Here is a 23,503-nt window from a genome sequence, read left to right on the forward strand (position 1 = left end):
GATTAAAAGCAACTATTGAAAAGCAACTGTTGCTTCAATGGTTCAGCCAGTTCAATGGCTGCTTTTAAAGTGGTGCTGATAAAGTGTGAGTAAATACTGTAGTATTTATCCAGCTAAAGAAACTTTGCTGAGCTCTGTAGCTCTCATGATTCTGGGAAAAGTGAAAAAAGCAACTTGTCCGACGTGAATTCCTAAGTCTCTTCTCTAGACTCCTTACATGTTAACCTCATTGAGATAAGATGAAAGGATATTAGACTAACGTGAATTTGGCTCCGAAGAACGACCTTCAGTGATACCAATGTGGGCCAGTTTGTGTGTTTGAGTACATTCTAAGGCACAGCTGGAGCAGAGTAATTTGCCATATATATGTCCACATGAGTGAAACATAAAATACCAGAATTTTCACTGTATGTGACAGTGCAAGAATATCATATACTATACAAAGGTTATAAAGTGAACCTGTATCTAAGCCAATGAATTGAGAAAGTTAAGGTTTTCAAACAGAAATACATGAGAAAAAGTAAAAACAAATGACCTGACACTACTTTAAACGAAATACATCATTCAGTTCTCCTGTAGGTTAATTGGACTAATCTACCTAAGTAAAGCAGAGAGAGACCATCCCAGAAGGTGCAAGATAGGTTTGTATCCTAACTGGGAGTGCAAAAAATGCAATGACTTACAGTGCACAGTGATGGTGGTTGAGTCCATCATGCTTTTGTCAGTCAGAGAGCACTTGTATTCTCCTGTTGCATTTCGTCTCACATCTGTCATTATGTAAGTATCTGAGCTTCTTATACCTTCTGCTTCTCCCTGTGGATGGAAAATAAAACATTTATTGTATATGGGCATGCTAAAAACATTCATTTCTGTTGAGTTTTTTTATTATTATAAGCATCTGAAATACTCCAAAATATGTATAGACACAGCATCATTGAAGTGTAGTTGCCTACTAATAATGTTAAGGTTTATTTCCTGCATGACAGCATATTTTTAGAAAACACCTACAATTAAAAGCTTACTCTTTAATGACTAACTTATTTTAAGAGGACATTAAAATACAAAATCTGAAATTTTAGCAGAAAGAAAATGGGAAGAAAGCAAAAGACTGAAACAGTCTACAAATAAGAGCGTCAGAGAAATCACAACAGCAAAACAAGTTGTCTTTCTAAATCTGTATCTGAAATGATATATTCAGTTTAGGAAAAATCATGAAATGAAGTGTGCTGCATTAGATGTTTTTAAACAGTACAAGCAAACTTTGCTCTACCCATATCACGGTATGAAGCCTGTAAGGGTATACACTGACTTACATGCAGTTACCTGCAGAAACTTGTGTTTTGAATTAGCCAGAAAGTGTTGCTTTCTGGCTGTCCAGTTCCCCAGTTTCCACCTGACTACAACTGACTGACTTAGATCAGCTTTGAAACAAGCACAGAATGAAACCCTAATTCGTATCTCTTAATCCAGAAAGAGATTTACCAGGGTTGTCACGACACCCCTAAGTCTTGCAAAGAAACCACCAATTCCAGCTCTCCTTGAGAGAAAGGACTAGTATTATCAGGCAGCAGGGAAACTGAAGACAAGACAAACTGGGGTGTTTAGCTCACTCACTGTGATCCTGGAGCAAGGAGAGATCTTTTCCCTGGCATACAGTGAGTTCCTAGGGTGACTCACTGAACCTAAATGTCTGTTCTGAGATAAGAGGACTTCAGCTCCTAGTTTCCCTTGCTGCTCTTCAGCAATTCAAACATGCCAGGAGTCCAAAGTAGATGAAGATTACGTTCAAAGGGCGACATGCAGTTTTTGAAATACCTGAAAGCAGGCCACTGCTTTTGGCCTCTCTCAAGATCAGCTCTGCTCACTACTGCAGCAGGAACAAAAAAGGGATATAAAATAGGAGAGAGAGAAGCAGGACATGGGAAGCAGGACGAGGAATCTCAGACTATAAAGCCACATCTGTCTGTGGATTTCACCAATATTAAGAAGATTAATGGAACCAAAGCCTTTATTTTTTGCAATTTGCATCTTATACATTTGACAGATTTGTCCTACACTTTCTCCTGTGCTGTTGCACAGGTGTTGTTACGCCACCAAACAATTAATTAATTAATTAAAAGACATGAAGATTCATCTGTGAAAGTCCAAAAAAAGCTGAATTAACTTCCTGTACTTTAATTGCTGGATCTTTGGCTGTTATGACAATAGGTGAGGTGATTTTATTCAAGGTGCTAAACCCCTTTTGTCAAAACTGCTTCTTATCAAAATATCTGATGTTGGGAAATGAAGCCTAACAATTTTTAGTAGGTCCAAACCCCAAAGAACTTTGGGCCGGGTGGGGGGAAGGAGAGGTTCTTTCAAAATTTTTTGCCAACTCGGCTGAGGCGTTCTCAGAGAGTCTGATGTAATGGCCAATGTCTATCATCAGTTTTAGTCACATGGAATTCCTTCCTTCATTTGTTATAAAATCACGTATAACTGACACATAGCAATGTCTGTAGAAAGGGATGATACAGAATATTTCACGATGCAGTGACAGCGAGGCAGGACTTACTGGAATGTAAAACAGAAACTCCTGCGGAGGAGGGTTGCCATTTCCTGAGCACTTCAGAGTGATGTTATCGCCTTCTTTAATGGTACCACTATGTGACAGCACTTGAATAGTCACCTTCTCTGTTGGATCTGTGAAAATAATGTACACATTTAATAGCTTCTGCAAAAAAACAGACAGTGACATTATACCTATGATATTCATGGCCGAAGAGTATGCCATTTTATCATCAAGCAGGTATTTGCATGTGTAGATCTTTTTATAAAAGAGCTGAAGTTAATCACACTTTCTGTATTTTTGCAAATGAAGTAAGTGCAAAGAAGTCATATGATATAAAATTCATTCTTCTTCACCAAAATACATGTAACTGAAACAGCAATGATTACAACCATATCACGTGCTTAAAAGAAAAAAACCCTGATCAGTATGAACAGTTTCATGGTGTGATTTCATTATGAGGGATTAACTTCTCCTCTGTGAAGCTCGCTATTTGGAGGACTGCAGCAATCAGAAAAACAACTGACGCTCTCAACGCCTTGCGTTAGTACTAGATAATAGCCTTCTTGCATTAAAAAGAAAGAAATATGAACTAAGCGACTATGTTCAGCCTATTCTATATGCTGATCACTACAGGCTTTCAGAAAGATGAATTTGGTGAACATAATAGGACCCTTAGCATAGTCAACAGAACTGTAAATGTAACATACTTCTGTCATGTTCAGTGAAGTTGAACTATAACTTACATTTCACTTTGGTAATTTTTTTAAGGCAAAGACTATTCTTTCTAAGTAGAAGCCTAAATATAATTTTTCAAAACCAAAGTAAAATGAACAAAATTAAAGGAAATAATATGGGCAGATAAGTCTCACTGTTTTAATTTCAATGAATAAATAAAATTCTACCAAAGATGCCAGTCTTGCATTAAGACATAGTACAGTGCTCCTTATCAGACACTAAAAAATTCTACACAGCAGAGAAAGCCTTGCCTGACAGTTGATTTTTGGGTGTTTAGTGAAGTGTGTGCTCTGCAGCCCTTCTGACCCTTAAGGCATTCATCATGTCTGTCTTCTGCTATGGGATTTCTCAATAACAGGAGCTGCATTCTGCTGTGGCCTCTCGATGACTGAGAGCCCTAACACGGCTTCTCACTCCTCACAGGAGTGGTGGCACTGGGCTTCAACAAGCCACATCCTCCCTCCTTCAGATGCAATAGCCTCGGCTCCCTTCCATGTCCAAACAGCTTCCAGCTCAACACCTTCAGACCTGAAGTACAACTTTGCCTGCTTAGGAAAGGGAAGTCCAGCATCTCTGCTGGTGTGGAATAGAACAGATGCGATGAAGTAGCCGGCCAGGAATCACATGCATGCCTCTTGGTGGCTGCTGGGCCAAAAAACCCAGTTTCAGGGGCTGTCTGGTGAGCTAGCCTGCTGCAGAAGCTTGTCTCTCCCTCCGTCAAGTTTATGTGAAGGTGAACAAACGTGAAAAAGTTTTCATGAAGGATGTCTAGATATACCCTGAAATTGTTTAGGCTTTGTCTCAGGACTGAAAAGGGATGAATTACAATGAGAAAGACTTTAGGACTTTAATTTGGAACAAGTTTTCCCACACAGATGAACTGAACTCGATTAAAAATGGACACAATTAAACAAGAATGACACTCTTGCAAACCACCATACTTTCCTGTGGGAATATCTTACCCTTCTATCTACTGCAATCAACCAGGAGAAAATTTTTAATTTCATTCTCTAAACTGGAAAAGAAAAATAGATCTACAGAAGTAAATAGCAAATGACTAATTAAATTGTTCTCTAAGCTGAACAGGTCACCCTTCTGAGGAAGACACAACCTGATGACTGGAAGACACAGTGTTCAACGCAATGCTGAGTGCTGCTTAGCGTGAGTAACGTGCTCCCCTGCTTTCACTAATAAACAGGAGTAGCCTAGTGAAGGTACATCTTGCCTCTCCATGGCACATATCCCTGGCTTGGCCCATCTTACCTTGTGTTTTTGGAAACCTGAGACTTTGTATCCGCTTTCTGCAAGAGCAAAATTCTGGGAGCCAGCACCAAAAGGCAGTTATTTAGTAAATGAATGCTGCTATCCCAGACCCTCCATGGCCACAACTGACATAATTCTGCATAATTTCAAGAAAAATACCAATCAATGCTGGAAGCAGCATGAGTACAATGTGTCTTTGAGTCTAATCTGTTATGTAAAGGAATTTATCCATAACAAGACAGACGCTTAGCAACAGGGCATGATTGGAAAGTTTGCCTGACAAACATTATCTTTTTTACACTGATTAATGCTGAGCAGAGCCCAACACAACTGGAGTCTAGACAATTTAGATATCTGAGATACCATCTAACCATCCAGCTCCAGGAGTTCTCTTGCATTACTCATGCTACTTTTGGTAGCTTGCTTGCTACAGCTGCAAACCAGAGCCCACAGGTAAGTACTGATAACTACTCCTAGATGAGCTAAGTTATCCATTTCCAACTACCACCCAGCTCGGCAGGAGCTAATTCACTCGTCTTCTTATACTACGTTACAGTGGCTGGCTGTTTCCAGGATGACAATTAGCTATTAAACACTTGAGTACTAGAGACTGCACTAACCCAGAGCTAAAAAAAACAGTAAAACATTTCTTAAATCCTGACTGAACAGGTCTTTAAAAAAATCTTGTGCAGGCATAGTTCTAAGCTCTCCCCATTTCTTTATGATAAATGGGTAAGTCGCAAGGAATCTCACTAGATACCAGAATGAACAGCAGGTCTTCTTTATTTTTTTCTACTTGTTTCAGAGATGCAAAACATGATAGTTTTGACAGCCCATCTGAAAAAAAAAAAGGCTGAAAGAAAGACTTCAATTTCTTAGAGTTGGAGTCTGCCATTTTTTTAATCTGCATTACATTTGACTCATAAAAAAATCACATTTATTAGAAAGAAACTAATTAGGATCACTGAACCAAATTAAAAAACAAAAACAAACCAGACATGTCATTATCATCAACTAATATCAGTCAAGAAATCCATCTGTTGAAGCTTTGGATGTCTGTTAATAAAGAGTTTCAAAAATTCATTTGGAGATGTGTTTGAGCAGAGTAAGGAATTGAAGTTACAGCAAATGAAAATACTCAGAAAGGAAATTGGATAACCCCATACTCTAAAGCCAAACAAAGTTGATACTTGAGGCCTTTTCAGTGCTGAAGGGTGTGCCTGCCTCCCACTGTTGGCTAATTAGCAATACAATGATACCCATCTCTGGAGGAAGAACTACCTTAATTAAATTGTGTGTTACTAGACCAGGATTAAAAGAGCTAGTCTAGCAAACATTAAATCTTTAATACGGAGTGCACGTGATATCTGGCGCGTGACTATTCTACAGTGCTGTGCAGCCTTCTTTTTCCTTCACGTTGGGTAGTTCTTAATTGCAAGTGCACGTAGTACACGCATCACAGAAATCTGCAAGAGCCTCATCCTCAACAGGTGAAGTAGCCTAATGCATGAAAGTGGTGGCAGAATGGCGACAGCAGAGCATCTCTTGGCAAGTAACAGCAACAAGTGCTTTCTGGTCATTACACTTTTGTGACACTACTGTGAAATCTGCCATTCACAGTACGAGTTATTGACGGTCATGGGGCTCCACAGATGACAGAAAAAAACCCCAGTGAAATTTGGTACCCAACTTTAAAGCAAAACAAAAAACTAAAAAAAAAACCCTCTTGCTTTAAAGTGAGGGGATAGGTGTCTGCAGGCTTGAGATCTCTATGTTATTTCCAAGGATAATGGTTACTGTCCCAGACGTTTTTTCCTCCATTAGTTCTGCCGGTTGTCATTCTGGAGAAACAGCTGGTGAAAATAAGGCCTTAATTTACTCCGGCTTCTCTAGGTGAAAACAATGAGCAACTGCTCCAAGGTTTGATTTGATTTGACCAAGGTCAAAACTGATCCCCTACTCTGCTGCTCAACAAACTTCCCCTGTGAAGAAGCAACTAATCATCTAGGTAGAACATACCCTGCCACTTCAAGCCTGCAGCTTTCGTTTTCAAGGCAATGGAGCACACCTGCTAGCTGGAGAAATCCAGGCCTTATAATTTTCTTCGTATTCAACTGGATTACAGAGTTGTCACACAATGTATACTAAGACCCAATTAGATGTCTGGACTGCATACTTGGACCCTATCATTCCCAAAATAGGGACTTCTCGTTTATAAGCTGAGGTAATACTTGAAGTGTACAGAAAGATAACACCTGACTGGATATCTTGCAGATCTTCTTCTGTTCCTCTTCATTTTGCTATGACCTGTTGCCTTCTACAGGCCTTCAGAAGTGTCATTTCACAAGACTTTGAAATGCCTCTTCTCCCCTCTCTAACTGCTACCACCCCCTCTGACCTTTCCCTGCCAACTGCCTGTTTTGTTTATTCAAAGGAGAATTACAATTTCCACATCAGTCAGTAACACAGTAAGGGAGTTGCTTTAGGACTTAGGCCAACTAGAAGTAATTTCTTACACCAGTTCTCTACTCAAAAGTCTACCAATATTCAAATGACACATTTTAAATGTAAAAATCTGCATCTTACAGCTGTAGAGAAGCTACTGCATTTTGTGCACGGCAGTCCGCCAGCATTAACTGTTTGGTGCCGACTCTGCAAAAATGAAAAACATTTGAGTATACTAAAAAGTATATTGTGTATTTATTGCATATTTCAGGGGGCACAGACAGTCACTCTGATCAACCACTCTAACTTCTGTTAAAGTTCTGAAAAGCCTATTTCACTGTAACTTTTTGTGGATACCACTTTCCTCTTGTCAATGCAAGCTTGATATTCAGTATTCTACTGTTAGAAGGAAAGAATTCTCAGGTAAACCTGAAGGTAAGTAAAAATTACACAGACACTGTACTCGGACCTTCTTGCTACAAACCAACTTTGAAGAAACCATCTCGACAGCCAAGCAGCAATGTCTCTGTAATTTTGTAATCTGTCTCTGATTTTGCTTTTTCCCCATGAGGTAGACTTTGTATAGCAATAGACGTTTTTTAATAACTTACAGTGAACATCGAAGACAACTGGTTCAGACTCTATTGTTTTCTGGCCAGATGGTCCATAATATGTCACAATGCAAGAAAACCTGGCATTTGCATCTTCCTTTGTTGGCATGTACTGAAGAGATGATGTCATGGTGAAGAGTCCAGTTGATCTGTCCACAATCTTTTGCAAATTTATGACCACAACTGAAAAGGAAATACTGCTTCAGTGTCACACAGACAGAATTTGCAACCTTTTTCCTACATTTTGTTGCCTGCTCTGTATTTATTATCAGGCTGCAAACATGCAAGCAACATGACAAATTACCCGAGAGACTCTACGAACAGTTTTCCTTCAGTGTTGCCACTGACGTATACCAGGAACGTTTTATCAACAACATGCTCCTAACATACTGTACATTTAAAATAAAAAAAAAAAACAAACCTAATTGCAAACTGGTCGGGTTTTTTAATATAAATCTCAGCTTACTTTGTAAGCCAGAAAGAAGGCCTCAAAAATGCTGGCAAAAACAATTTTTAGGATCACATTTATCACTTAATTTTGTAAGCATTCTCTATTTTCTGGAAGGTAAAATATTGTGGTCTGATCAGCCTGTCAAAATCAAAGTTGAAAGGGAGGGGGAAAAAAAATGTTTTTCCTAAATATCCTGGAGAGTAAATACCTGTATAAGGAGACAGTGATCTACACGGTCTAAAACACAGTATTGGACAGGTGTGAAACTGGGACAGTTAATACCTTATAAGAAGTTGGGTATTAGATACAGGTTTCTACTAGCTACATAGGCTCAGAATAACTTTCCAATAGCATTAACAAAGACAACCTTCCACCCCATGATACGGTTTTAAAGCTGGAACCGAAAGAGAGATATTATAAGGTGTAGCTTGGGTGTCCTTCCAGTTTCATCTTTCCATGTGAGTAGTCTTCCTCAAAGGAACAATACGTTAGACTAAAGCAGAGCAACTCTTATAAGCACAGCTCTTCACACATGCACCTCTCTGTGGACTCAGGGACATTGGCCATTACTGAAACGTACCTTCTTCCACGGGCTGCAAAACTCTCCCATTTTTGTACCACGTAACATTGCCTTCGGGATAACTATCTCGTGCGACGCACTCCCCGAGCTGCAAAACAGATAGGAATTATCCACCGTTTTTCTCCACTATGTTTTAGTATAATTCTATTTTCGCTTATGCTGCTTTGGCTAAAAATTTCTAGAAAGTTTAAAAATGCTTAACCCCAACCATTTTTCTTAAATAGGACAAATCCCATCAGTGAGGCTTAGGTACAATTTGGAAGAGGGTTCGGTGATGGGTCTAAGATCAGGATGGCCCTTGCTTGCAGAATCAGGCAGGGCTAATACTGTGGCAAGTAGTGGCAAGGGAACTACTCTGTGCTCAGCCTGGCTATAGACCACTATCTCTCACAGGCAGGTGTGCACGTACAAACGCATGTACACGCACCCTCTCTGAGCCTCAGTCCATCACCTTTCTCCATCTTGATCGTAAAAGGACTTCAGGCAGCTGTCAGGCACATAACTTTGAGGGAGAATACTGCTCTTACCATTTGTAGCTTCTCTGTTTCCAAGAAGTCTGCTTGATGTAAGATTTCTGGTTGAGAAGGTTGTTCTAAAATACAAATAGGATGAAAGTACTAGTGAAGGGAGCAAAACCAGCTGTTTGAAAAACAGAAGGTTACTAAAAGATACATGATCTTTGAGACTAAATAGAACAATCTGGCCTGGTATAGTCCTACCTACACTTTGCCATTAGAAGAAGAAAAAGCGAGATACTTCTACCTCAATATTAGCAAATGGATTGAAAAGGAAAAAACATCATCTTAAAACGTGTCATACTTTCCATTATGAATTCCATGCTTTCTAGCAATATATATTTTAGCCAGGCAGACTAGTTCAGCACCTGGGAGGAGAGAACCTGATCTGATCTATCTGATTTATATGATACACATGCTGGAGAAGGAACTAGTGGTACAGAAACTATAGCAACAGAAAAGTAGCTTTACTGTGAATATTACTGTAGCTGTCACGTTATAAAGGAACAAATTCAACTTAATCATTATTCTAATGTTTATTTTTCCTAACTGGGTTGTTATATTTAACAAATTTAGATGATAGAGATAGGTGTAATTACTTTAACTGATTCTGAGTTAGTTATGACTCTCTCTCAAAAAAACCCCTTTTTCTTCAGTGCCAGTATGTCTTCTTATTTACTTTTATTATGGTAGATGGACCTCTTAGCTTGCCAAAGTGGAGGATCTATCAGTGTTTCCATCATAAAAAACTACTTTCTAGAGACTATATAACTTGTCTGTTAAAATAGTTTGGCCTGAAGCCCGGAATGCAAATTTTTATCTCCAAAAGAGACAGTTTTCCCCACAATTTTAAAAGAAGATGGGGGGTGGGGTGGGGTGTCAATGTCAAAGAAAGCCTCTGCACCGTAGCTACACTGCTTAAATAAGACTACACATTATACACTTTTACAGACCGAAACATCCTTAACCATGCCAGCTTACAGAACCTGTTTTCCAAAGCAAGCTCCCCCTGAAATAATGCATGTCAGTAATCCCAGCCCAAAGTGAACTTCACACCATCTTGCCAAAATCTCAGAACACTGATGAAGTTACTAATGTGCAGGTGTATTGCTCCTGCTGTCGCAAAGATAGCGAGCCTACATGTTTCCACAATAATCCATTTGCTCTGTGTGCGTGTGCACGCATGTGTGTGCGCGCGTTTGTGTGCAAACAAATGCATAGATATTCTTCGCTTGGAAGACTACGCCAGGATGGAACAACAGCACAAAAGGGAAATGAAAGGCAATAAAAGAAGCTATTCATTTGACATTTTCAAACAACTTTGCTTGTGGCAAAAAACCAAAAAACAAACAAAACAGTCAAAGCTATACACCAAGACTATCAGAATTTCTTCAAAGGGCTAACAAAGATTTTTTTTTTTTTTTAAATATATGCATGTTTATTTCTCTTTTGTTAGTTTTAAAGGAAAAAGGTTAACCTATTTTCTGTAAGAACCTGTCAAGGACAAAGCATTTTCATGTCAGTTCAAGCAAATTAGGTTTTACAAGACTATTAACAGGCCTTCTGGTTCAGATTTTCGAGTCCCATAAACAGGCATAGTTGGCTGCCTGTCACGGTCACCATTTGATCAAACCACAAACCACACCACCTTCCCCCACCTCAGCTTTGCGTCCTTTCATCTCTCATCTCCCCCAGGAGCAGTTCGGGAAGACCTACTCTCTGCTTTGGACTCCCCCCGCCCCCCGCAATGCTCCTACCGAGGGAAGGGGAGGACCTCCTGCTCCGTGGCCCCTGTAGGGCTCTCCCTGCTTTGAGTGCTCTGGTGACCGAGCAGATGCTCCAGTTGAGAGGCCGCCACCTGCTCTCCCAGAGCAGCCTCCGATCCCCACAGCCGCAGCATGTCCACTAAGGTAATTCACTATAAAAGACTTATTTGGCATTTACTAGCTCAGCATCTGAAGTGAGAAGAAATTTTAAACTTGGCAACAGCAGAGCCCACTTTGGTGGGTTTGCAACTTCAGCACACTGCTTATCTCTCAGCTTAAGAGCTTGCCAGAGTACTTTGCAACTCTATATAGGCCCTATAATAGGGGGGAAAAGAGCTCACTGCCTGCAAACGCCAAGCATCGGTGTAGCAGGACAGCAGCTCCTGTCCGCTGGGCTGCTCCGCTTTGGAAACTGGCCATTTAATTCCAGAAAAAAGATGCTGACAGGATCCATCTGGAAAGCTGGTAGAACTTGTTTGAGTAGTCCAGCAAGTGAGACTAGCAGGTGGTACCTGTGCAATGAGCCATTTCAGCTCGTTAGTTCTGAGTTAATCAGGTAGCACAGCTGAGGATGTGACAAGCTCCAGTGAAACCCAGCTTCAGTCATGACTTCTGGGATACAGCTGAGTTTCAGGTACACAAGACTTCTGGTTTATGAGGGTTCACACTGCTGCAGCCTAGCTATGTACCTGTGATTCAACGAGCTAGAAACTCCACTGGTTACATAAATGAAGCTTGCAGGCTACTCTTAACTCTGTCGTAATTAGAACAAGCGAGCAAGCAAGCAATAATAAAAAATGAAACCCTAAAAACCAGACTCAAGGAAGTTAAATGCCAAGAAACATTAAGAGAACCCTAAATAAAGTTGTGAACTGAAAATGAAAAACTGCAAAGGTAATTTTTTCTTGCAGTGCTAAGTCGGCCATATTACATGAGTGGCATCCTCTATTCTTATCTTCCTTAGGAAACAGAAGCTTTCTCTATTAGTATTAATGCATACAACAAAACATACGAGCTGTGCGCCATGGCTGAGTTAGCATTGTGTTAATATTTAGTACAGAACACAGTAATTCAAGCAGTTAGCATTTCGTTTCACCATATACCACTGTCTCATCTACATATTTACTGCGGTGTGATAAGTAAACATGATAATTCTTTATCATTTCTTTTGAAGCGCTGTGTTTACTATGCGTGCTCTGAGCACGCTCCTCCCTGTTGTCACTAATTCGACTGTTCTTGCAGTCAAATCGAAAGCGAAACGAGGGAAAAGAATTACTGTTGACTCCTAATCTAGCTTCAAACTCATTTATGCCACTGACAAACTTCTGCCTAGACACGACTGACGACTCCCTGACACCTTCTCCCTGAGAGAAGAGTAAGGGTGCCCTTCCAAAACATGAATTCATGTTTTTCAAGCAGAAGTGTGATCCGTTTGAAACTGCGCATCCCTGCAAGCAACACGCTCCCACAATAGAGACTTACTTTGACTGTGTAAATCTGCATGTGAAGAGCAACAAAGACCACAAAAAGCCATACAAAAACATGAAGCTGAGGAAGATATCCACTGCATTTACAAATGCTAACCTTAGCCTCAGCAGACCTGCGCCCCTAAAAAGGAGTAACGGACGCCTCCGCAAGCGGAGTCAGGGCTTGAGGGATTACGTCTGCTCTGGATCAGCGCCAGGAAGAGGCCAGGTTTGCCCATGCTCTTGTGCAAGCTCAGAGCAGGACTGCGCCTCAGAGCACTGGGGTTCGCACTGCGGATCAGCCTTGCAATCGGCTTGTAGCAGTATCAAACGCTAATAAACTTTGGTGCGCTCTAAAACAGAACTGCAGACTGGTCTTTCTCCTGATAGTTCAGCGGGGGACAAAATAAGCTTTTGGGGCTAGCAACTCGTTTTCCAGCCTCTCGCTTGCTCACTCACAGTTCATGCCGTTGCATACTAGCTGCTCGGAGCTGGTTTAAACCTCTCCACTGATCTAATCCTGCAGACCGCACACAGTTAATGCTTCCCTCCTGCAGAAAAATTCGCTCGGAGAACAAATGGAAAATAATCAGTGCTAATTTTACATTTTTCATTTCCAAGGCCAAATGACATCACATAAGTGAGTCATTATCAAAGCCTAAAATTCTCTTTGAGCCAGCACTTATCATGAATAAACTGCAAGTGCAGGCAGTCCTGTTATATAAATGCCACCAGTAGATTACATTTTTGAAAGCTGCAGAAATTTGCTAGTCTTAGTAATTTACTCAGCCAAACTTACTTTCTTGGTTTTAATCTTTCCCTTAAACAAAAGTTTCCATAATTTACGATTCAGATGCTGATGAATGTTAACGGTAGTAACAACTAGATTTACTTACTGAAGACTTTAACTATCGTTGGCTCTTCGGAAACATCATCTTCTGTAACTAGCATACATACAAATCTCTTCTCATCACTGATTCTTGCATTCTTGATGGATAATGTATAGTTTTCTGAGAGACTCAACCTGTCTCTGTAGTCTGGTACATCATCATACTGTACATTTTTTTTTGTTGATGATCTGAAGGCAATAAATACTGGAGATCCATTTGGCATTTCCTATAATAAAAGGATAAACACCTCTATTTTGCATAAACACTCATTTAAAAGTGCCTGAAGATTTGCAATTGGTACAAGCCCATAATTTAAAAAAATCTGAAAACTACACCAGATGGCTTTTTTCCTGATTAATTTCTGCTGTATAAACAAGAAATTGTTTAACTGTAACACAAGAGGTAGTTTAAGACTGCTGTGGTACACATTGAGAATATAATCAGTAGAAATAATTTCAATCCTTTGGCTCAATCTCAGCATGGCATAGGACTTTCTCTGATGAAGGCTGGTGGTTCTGGCACCACCTGCCTCTGTGTGTATTAAAAAGTATTTGAAATAGAAGCATTTGTGAGCTAGGCTCAAAAGCTTCAGTTTCCCTTTTTTCATGATCGTTTTACATATTCATATTGTTTGTCTGGGATATTCAGACTTCATTCCAAATGCAGGATTTAATCAGGCATAACTGCCTATTTTATTCTAAATTAGTTTTCAGCGGGTTTTTTTTTTTTCCCCCTTTGTTTTTAAAGGACCCAAGAGCTTGTGGCATGGGAGTATACATACAATCAAATATTGTTATTTATGCATCTCAGGAAAATCTGCAAAATACCATTTTCTAGACATCCTCCTTATATGAATAAGTATGCAGTTGCCATCCTAAGAAGGAATACAAAGTTGACAGCCTTGCACAAACCTACCATATCAAGAATTTATTTTTATGAGAGACAAAGTTACAGGCTGAGTTCTGCAGGATTTCATTCCCCGCCCCCGAGCAGGGACAGACACTGTCTGCCTTTAAATAAAGTGAGGTAAAAGGTTGACTCCATTACATTCAGTATTGTGCTGGGGGCTGGAAGAGATTTTCCTTCCCTTTTATCCCGTGCACCTTGCAGCACTGATGCGAGTAGTGTCCCCAGCACAATACCTCAGCTTGACTGCAGAGCCCACAAAAGCATGATGATGCTGTGACAAGAGATGAGTCGTGTCAGAGCCCGGCAGGGAGCAGGAGGCAACAGCTAATATGAAGTTTAAATTCCCTTATAGTCTTTCTCCCTCTCCCACTTTTAACTCTCGGATTACTCCAGATGTCTGTCACACAGGAAATAAAGCTTTGCCTTGACTCGATACACGCAAAGTTGGCTGTCAAGTGCAAACGAGCTCTTAACTCTGCAGGCTTACCTAGCACGCGAGCACGCACAGGTAGACGCTGAAGGGAGCAACACCTGCTCCTGCCACGGTGCAAGTCTCCTAGTGCCCCCGGGCTCCCACGAGCAACCCGAATTGCCACTCCCAAGGCAGCAGAGCAGAAAACGCAGTTCCTCCTTCTTCCAATGAAATAATCACCCAACCAAAAAAACCTAAACCAAATCCTTCCCCTGCTAAAAACAAGTGTCACCATGCTGGGAGCTGCCCTGGGAGAATGGGTATCACTTTCACTTGCTTGTGTGGGTTGTGTCAACAATTTCATACAAGAGCAATTGGACAGGCTTTTCTGCATGTTAGGTTTCATGTCCCTTTCCATTTAGGAGAAGCTATAACGTCTCCATTTGCGTCTTGGTACTTGTCCAAGATGAGCAATCCGAATGCACCGGAAAGAGATAATGCATTTCTTTTCCTCAAAATAGCCTTGCATCTTCATACAGACAGACTTCTTCCCAAGAAAAGTCAGCAGACTAAAAAGCACATTGCAAAACATAGGCCCTGCATCTTCTGAATGCTTGTATGAAACAATTTCACTGTCCCTTTTAGGGAAAGGTCCTCCACAGACTTCTGACTTCATTTCCCAAAACATGTTTGTGGAGCAGGAACTCTTGAGTGGATGAGGGCTGCAAAAGCTGCAAACTTCCAGATCCAAGGGAAGGAGCCAGGGGGGGATTATGAAACACCCCCAGCGGCAGACCAGTTTGCTGTAAAATAGGGAGGTGGATGCCATTTAAAAAGAGAGAGAGAGAGAACTATGTAATTTTAAATCCACTGTCAGAGTAAACATCACCTATTATTGCTGGTAACATTTTGGTTTGAGCACGAGAGGAGATTTAGATGAACTTCACGGTAGCAGGAAAACCAGTTGTCCTGATGTCAGTCTCAGAAGCAAAAGGGATTTGGTATCCTGGTGGTTTCTTCCACATATGCTTCCAGGCTTCATTTGACTTTCATACGCTTATTCTCCTTTTGGCCCTGAATACCGATCGCATACAGGAGAAGCACATCCTGCGGTGTTCCTACTGCAGGCTGAGCGAGACAACCAGGAGAGCACTGGCATTTTTGCCTCTGTTCTCCACGTGCCAGAAGTGGCAGAGTGAAACCACCAGCAACTCTGCTAAGGTCAGCTCTGCCCTCTTCTTCGCTATGCATTAAACACATTGAAGCATGAAACACTATTGAGTGGCTGTCAGATCAACCAGCGCTGGGGACAGTGCTTTCCCAGGGATGAAGCACGCCCTGCTTCAGGCAGCCCGTTTCAAAAGTATTCAAACGTACAACTATGGCTCTGTCAAGTGAGTGAGACGCCACTGGGTAACACGCCAGATCCCTAATACAGGTTGGCAGAGAACTCCCGAATAATTATTTCTCTTGAACAATGAGATTAATTCCTCAAACCTCTAATCTATGCTTGGCAGAAATTATGCAGATTGGAATCTTGCAGTCTTACAAATACAGGAACGAATGTCTTCGTATCTGAGGCAGAAATCCTATCGATTGGAGTCTTGTAATCTCACACACAAAAAATACACATCATCTTATACCAGCTCTAATAAATGTAAAGGTAAGCTATACTTACATATTTCCATTTTCCAAACATAAGACCATCTGGTACTTCTAGACGACAAGGCATAGTAATAGTATCTCCATATACTGCATTTACTGTGTACAATCCCAGAGCTGGAGGAGAAACAGAAAGAGAGGAAACAATTTTAAGCGTTTTCTTGAATTCCCATATGCTAGCTAATGTTTGGTTCACAGCTATTACAAAAGCAAAGCCACATCCTTTGGAAATGGGTATTTTCCAGCATGTAGGATTTATCCCCAAACCTCTGACAAAACAGGATTCCTGTCACTAAATTTGTTTACTTAAACATTATGACCTTTTCGGACCCATGTTTTCTGCTGCAGTCAGTGGGAGCCAAGTGGATTTTCAAACAGGATTGCACCTGCTCAACTGGATGAACATGTACACTACCATCAGTATCCACAGCTATCAAACTTAAAACTTGAAAAGGAAAATCCCTAAACCTTTATTTTCTTCATCTGAAAAACCAGCCACTTCTGCCTGGAGAGCTTATGTTGCAATGTAGCATTGTGAGAAGGCCAGCACACAAGTGATATTCTGACTGCTGCACTACATAAACGCTTAGAAAAGAAAGAAAGTGAGTGTTATTTAAGTGCTGGGTTCCCTTAAAACTGGGAAACAAACTAGCCTGCACATTTAGATTTTGGAAAAATGAAGCGAAATCCTTCTATGAATTATTTAAGAATAGCTTTTTTGAAAACCTCAGCACAATGTTATCGTACTAACGCATACAAATTTACAGAACAAAACTGACCCACTTATTTTCATTGTCCAAAACATGTGAATTGAACAAAACCAACAGACCCTAAAGTGATGTAATGTTAAAACGCAAAGAAGTTTGAAGGGGAAGATGTTACAACTCGGTGCATTTGCTGTAACGCAACTTTGCTTTGCGCCTATTTTCCATAGTTCCCCCTGCTCTCGGTGATGCTTGTTGCTCCTTGCACTGGAGGGAGGTTTTGCCTCTGGTGCTTGCCCAGTGTCACTGAGCAAGTGCACTGGCTGTCTGCTCTCACCCACACGTCTGCGGCTTTTGTCAGGTTCTTCTGCCCAGAGACTCAGGATGTCCCCCTTTGCTCTCCCTTCATTTGCAACCGGAGCTACCAAATCAAAGGCTTGCTGCGAAAGAAACCTTATTCAGGAGAACAGTAGGATGCTGGTGATATAGCCAGGGCCGCAGAAACACCCAGGCTTCTAGAGACATTCGTTTTTCCAGAGATTCAGCCCTTCTTGTTAGAGCTGGAAAAAGCAAACCTGTTCCCGTGCACCCCCAAAAGACCAGAGCCACAGGCCCCTCATCTTTTCCCGAGTCCTGAGATAGCCACTGGGACGACCTGACAATTCTCTTGCTTTCTGCATGTGTGCACTCTATAGGGAGGTTTTCCCGAGGGTTTTTTTTTTTTCTTTAAACAAAATCATGTATTTTCAAAGAGCTAAACACTGAATTCCTTGCCTACAATTTAAATTAGAAAGACTCCAGAGCATTTTTCTCAGGTGAGGACTTCAGAGGTCACTGGTAGCACCAGCTCATATTTATCATTTGTATCACAGTTAGGTACATCATTCACACTTTAAGGATTGCACGCTCCAACTTGCTGTATGGTATACGAAGACCAGCTGTTTTCTAAATGACAATAGCAGTTGGTCCACTAGATGGTGCTGAGTAAGTGCAAGCTCTGAAAATGAAACAAAATTTTTGTTGAAGAAATCGGCTAACTTCAATTTTATGGAAATAGGACCAACGTTTTATGAAATCAAACTATAAATGGAAGTAAACTTCAAAGCTGGAACAAATTTTTCCCGTGGCCCTCTCTTGCACTCATCCTCATTCTGATCTCCAGGAGGGGGACAACAAACTTTGGCTTTGCAAGTTTGATCCCAGTTTTCATTTCTGCTAGAGCTAGAAAAAACAGTCCTTTCTGGTTCCTCTCTCCCACGGGTGCAAAATTACAAGAGACTTGCAAATATATATTCAGTTAGTAAGCTGGTTAGTACCCGTTCAAATTCCAGTCAAGTGTCATTCAGTAATTTAAATTCTGTAATGGTATTTTGCATCACATGGAAAAACAGAAACTGCTCCTCCTGCTAGGAGATATTCCTGGTCATTAGGGGAAAACAAAATGACCCTGTGGGATCCGTAATGTTGTTCTCTCCTAGACACCTGCTTAACACCTGCAAGTTGCTAAAGTAACAAGTATATGCTACCAAAGACTAGACACACAGCCTCAGGTGTGTGAATGAAACTGTTCCTGGAACGGGTTCACATTTAGCATTTGGAGCAGGTAACTGATGAATGGCCTGATAAAGAGAAAGACTGGCCTCTGATTTGAGAAGAACTTTCACCTGAAAGGCACTCCTCAAGATGGACACCCCCCCCCAAATCATGTCTTGCCATAAATTCTGCCTAAACTAAAATCATACAGTTTTCTAGGAATTTGTTAACACCGAACCAGAAAGACATAGGTTTTACTTTAAATACAAACAAATGGTCCTTACAAGAATACAGAAGGTCATGCTGTAAAATTTTCTCCTTCCACTTCTGTAGCAACAAATCTAGGACATTTAAGGAGTGCAAACTAGTTGAATAACTGCAAACTTTCACTGCAGAAACTGCAGTAATCTCCGCAAAACAACTTTGCAAACTTATACATTTAAGAAAAAGCACCTCAACAAATTTGGAAATTCCTCTCTCTGTTGCTATATTTGTAAAATGGTGGGATGAAAAAGAAAATAGAAGAAAATGATTGCTTAACTATATGACAGTTCAAGGCCCTCGTACCTCATTAACTGCAGGAGGGCACAAAAGCAACTGTAGGGAGTAACACTGCAAGAAGTCACCGGACATCACGCCCTGCCTCGCTGTATTTCTGAGGCACTTTTCTGGAGCTCCTTAAGAGCTCAGCTCCCCTACATGATTTTCAGTTGTCACTTTCTAAAACTGAGCCAGCGCTGTTAATTAACAACACTAATTCAGAGGCAGGATCTCATCCCGTGCATGCCGGGAGAAGCTCTACTTGAACTAGCTATGAATTACACCTGTATACCAGGTTAATCCAGCTCACTTTCCTTCCATGTCTTTACATACAGGTTTGAGCAGGCTGAGATTTAACCCAGTTCCCCCTGTTAGATCCAGTCCTGAAGAAACTCTGAACCAGATTAAACCCTTCCACGCAGGTTCGATCACGGGAAGAAAGCAGCAGCATCACGAGGTATTATGACTCAGAAAGATCCCAGCAGGACACTGCTAAATTGAGATGGCATTTACTGTTGATGCCATTAATTACAGTACTTTCCACACCACCATGGCAGTGCTAACTGGCACCCTTCTTCATCCCCCCTCAAAAAAAAGGGAAAGAACCAAACCGTATCCACATATTTGGGTGACAAAACAAAAAGACTAACTGGCTTAAAGGCAGAGGAGGTGCCTGTTGTTATTTTAGATCCTTACCAAAAGTATAGGATGCAGGTCATAATTTGGACTAATTATTCTTTTTAAATGAACAGGGTCATATAAGAGGAATGGATAGAAGGTGAATATCTAAAAATCAGGATGCTGATGTTTTTCCAAGGAAACAACAAAAGCTGTAGGAAGGGTGTGGAAAGTAGCCATGTTTTCCACCTCTACCTTCCATTTGAAATACTTTGAATATTTCAATATTTTTCTTGCCACAAACACCTTTTTAAGTGCTTAAGAACAATGTTTTTGTGACAAATGTAAAAGAGACCAAGGGCTGTTCAGACCCTTTAGATGCAAGATCCACTGGAGACTATGTATCTGAAAACTATGACTAGCAGAGGTACTGCCCAAAACTCATCTTCACCGGCTTGCTCGGCTGCCTCATAGCACAACTTACTTCCAGTTACTAAAGCAATGGAAAACCGGGCAGCTGAGTCTCCCTCAATACCCCGGAGTTCACCGATTTAAATTATGTTTTACATCTACAAAAATGTCCTGTATTTTCCTTTTGCACCTATTGTTTTACTGATGATGCTCCTGCCCCAATAGGTTCCGCAATGATGCTTTCTATTACATTTTCTGGACCCAAAGAGCAAGGTCTCATTACCAGAGAACAGCAGGACACGCTGGCCACTATGGTTCTTTGTAGCAATCATCAGCAGCAGCAGGCAGGGGAGGTCAATTAGCAGCTTCTGGAATGGAAGTGTCCAAACCCACTATTAAGTCTATTTAGCACCTACTTCGGAAACTGTAAGTTAGGTTTGGCACTCCAAATCTTTACTTGAGGCTTTGGCCCTTCCATCTTATCTTCAGGTAGCCTAGATTAGCTTGTACGTAATAGGTGGTGGGAGGCTAAAAAGCTCTGTCTAATGAAAAAATATTTTATTAAGTTGCTTGTTACCAGCTCTGAAGTAGCAACAGGAGGATTTTTCTTTCTGCCCTCCCCACCACTTCCTAAAGGGATTTCAGCTATATAGGCATACACACAGGTCCTCTTGAGCATCCATTTAGGTACCAGCCAGGAAACGTCAGCATTTCACAAAAACAATAGGCCCAGGTGCCATTTTTTCAACAAGCTCAACCTTGTGATCCAGCTCACTCTACTGAAAACAAGCCTCTCCACATGAGTTACTACAGGCACTCTCACGCACAGCTCACACAGACGTGCCCTTGGTCATTAATCTCCTGATACAGCACAGAAAACACAAGATACACTTCAGGATGTCAAAAGACTGGTTAAAGCAAGCAAAAAAAAAGTCTTGCATTATCAAAATTCATGCATATGACAGCCCCCGTTTCAGTTTGGTGGCTACGATCATTCCTTGTTTCATATGCTGGGCATCAAAATAGGGAAGCAGGGCAAACACTTCCAAGAGAATTCAAACATTGATTATCTTCATCGTACAAATATGATTAAAAACAAGAGTGTGTGTTTGTGGATATGTTAGCTGATACAGGTTATATAAACAGTATATTGTTTCTTATCTCTACCTGTTTAAATAGTGAAACAAATCCACACGTGGGTGACTAGGACTTCAAAAGGACTACTAGTTACAAGAGAATCATCAATATTATCCAAGAGGGAAACTAACTGCAGATAAACATATCCAACAGTATTTAATGTAACATACACTTGTAAAACAACATAACAGAACTTGCTGAAGGGTTTCTTCTACTTTATCACAGTATTCTTTCAATGAGTTTTAAACCCTGAATAATATTAAAGCGCAGGCAATTTTAACACCAAAGGAAAAAAATTCTTTATCATCTTCTAAGTACTGATGCAACGGACAGCAATTACCCTTTGGAATCATCACTGCTAACTTGAGCTTTTTGAAGATGAGAAGTAACTGAATGGGAATGCACATTCGGGGGTTGGTGGGTTTTTTTTTTTTGGTAACTCAAAACATGGTTGCGACTCTGGAAGATGTTGAGTTCCTTTTAACAAGCTGGTCAAAGAAACACCTACTTAACTCCAAAGACACAAGTAGTCAAACCCACACAAACAGGAGCACTTATGTGCTTAACGCTGATTTTGGCAAGTACTCAGGCAGATTAGGGAGATGGGGCTTGGCACCCAGCAACATCAAGGCATCAGGCAGTATGTATCAGGAAACGGGCAGGGTATTTAAAGCTAAAGAGATACTGACCAGAGAGCAGGCATTAAATGCCAGCAGAATTCAGCTATCACCACCCTACAAGAAGCATTGTGCTTGTTTAAAACACACAGAGTTTCTCCTTATGAATGAGGAAAAAATCCTGAAACATGTCAGCACTTCAGAAACCCTCTCTCCTATGAACACTAACAACTAATATGCTCCTACTCCTTTCTAATTCCATATAAAACAAGTGTTTTTCTTATCAGTACAAAGAAATGAGCTATAATTAGAAACTAGCTAGGATGACCTGTCCCATCCGACCAAGGCTGCACAGGCTCTATCACCTTATCAATAAATAAATCCTCAGCCCCCTCCTCCATCTCTGGTCTAAAGGATGGAGGTCAATGCATGCTTCTCACTGGTGTTTTGCTCTATAGATCAGCCAGTCGTGCACTGCATGGGATGCACAGTTTTGCTACACATGCATATAGCTTGGCTTTCTACGTAACCCTAAGTGCGAGCTCAAGGCTGGGACCTCCATGAGTTTAAGTCCAAAATCCCACAGAGCACTTTAACCACAGCCTTCAAACTCCTACAACATGACCAAATAAAACTCTGGGTGCCGAATGCCTGTTCACAAACCAGACTACCCAACGGTGTTTATTTCACTGAGGGCTATTTCTGCTCTAAGATTTCAAGACATCCAGCTGTTTCAGCATTTTGGGGACTATTTTCCCCACTTCCCACAGCAAAACACAGCTTTCGCAGCTGTACGTTCCCTTCTTATAAGCTTTGCTTTTAGCTTGATTTGGAACGATTTTAGCACAAGCTTTTGAAAAGATTGAGAGAAATTTCAATCTGCAAGGCAGAGGTCTTAGAAAGTTCTGTCCTTCCAAGAACAGATGGTTTTGTAGTAGATGCTACAGCGCGTAGTTCACAGGGGTTATCATTACTGTAAGCTTTACCCTAGGGAGGTTCACACTGGAGCACTTTTCTGAACATTTTCTATCATCATCACTGCTAAAGGAGTACACTGGAGCACATACAGAAGAAAAGCTTCTTCAGTCTGAATGTACCAAAACACCTAGATTGCATCTAAATAACGATGACTAATAACCTTTTGTCAGTTTAGGAACTTCAAATGTTATATATAGAGCAATAATCATGACAGTAATCATAGTCATCAAAATTTTCTAGGATTTTTGATAGGTATGCAAAAGAAACTTGAACATAGTCATACTCCTTTAAAATTAGAATGTCCATCATTAAATGCATTATCGTTGTCACTTAAAGTAAAAGATACTGCTTTCCAAGTCAGCAAAGCTTTCAAACTACATAAAAAAGCTGTTCCTAGCATTAACTTCTGCAAAGCTTGAGACCAAATGAGCACTTCAAAGCTCAGTAACTGATGCAAAATGCTACCGCAAAATGAATTACTGGTGTCAGCACATCAACCTTCCTACCTTCCCATCTCAGCCTCTGTTCCAATACCCAGCTCCAAGAAGACAAAGGAAACTGCTAAGACCAATAGCTCTGAAATTGGACCAGCAAAGCTCTGGTTTGCTTGGCAGCAGTAAGCGCATCTCTGCTTTTAATCCGGTCCCTTTTAAATCAGGAAGGCTCCAAAATCTACTAAAGAACTGGAAGGAAAACCCATGAAAGCCAC

General features: G+C 40.8%; 1 protein-coding gene across 1 annotated transcript; it reads right to left on the minus strand.

The window, feature by feature from the left end:
- Positions 1 to 683: 683 nt before the first annotated feature.
- LOC104069572 (CD166 antigen) lies at positions 684 to 16,398 on the minus strand (the record flags this gene model as incomplete). The annotated part of the gene is made up of 7 exons (XM_009577038.1): positions 16,273 to 16,398; positions 13,280 to 13,499; positions 9,164 to 9,228; positions 8,637 to 8,724; positions 7,606 to 7,788; positions 2,555 to 2,682; positions 684 to 813 (listed from the first exon to the last, which is right to left on the minus strand). Coding segments are annotated over exons 1-7 (868 nt in total), but the record flags the coding sequence as incomplete, so codon positions are not given.
- Between the last annotated feature and the right edge of the window lie 7,105 nt (positions 16,399 to 23,503).

Source organism: Fulmarus glacialis, unplaced genomic scaffold, assembly GCF_000690835.1.
Source record: "Fulmarus glacialis isolate BGI_N327 unplaced genomic scaffold, ASM69083v1 scaffold13854, whole genome shotgun sequence".
NCBI classification, from domain to species: Eukaryota; Metazoa; Chordata; class Aves; order Procellariiformes; family Procellariidae; genus Fulmarus; species Fulmarus glacialis.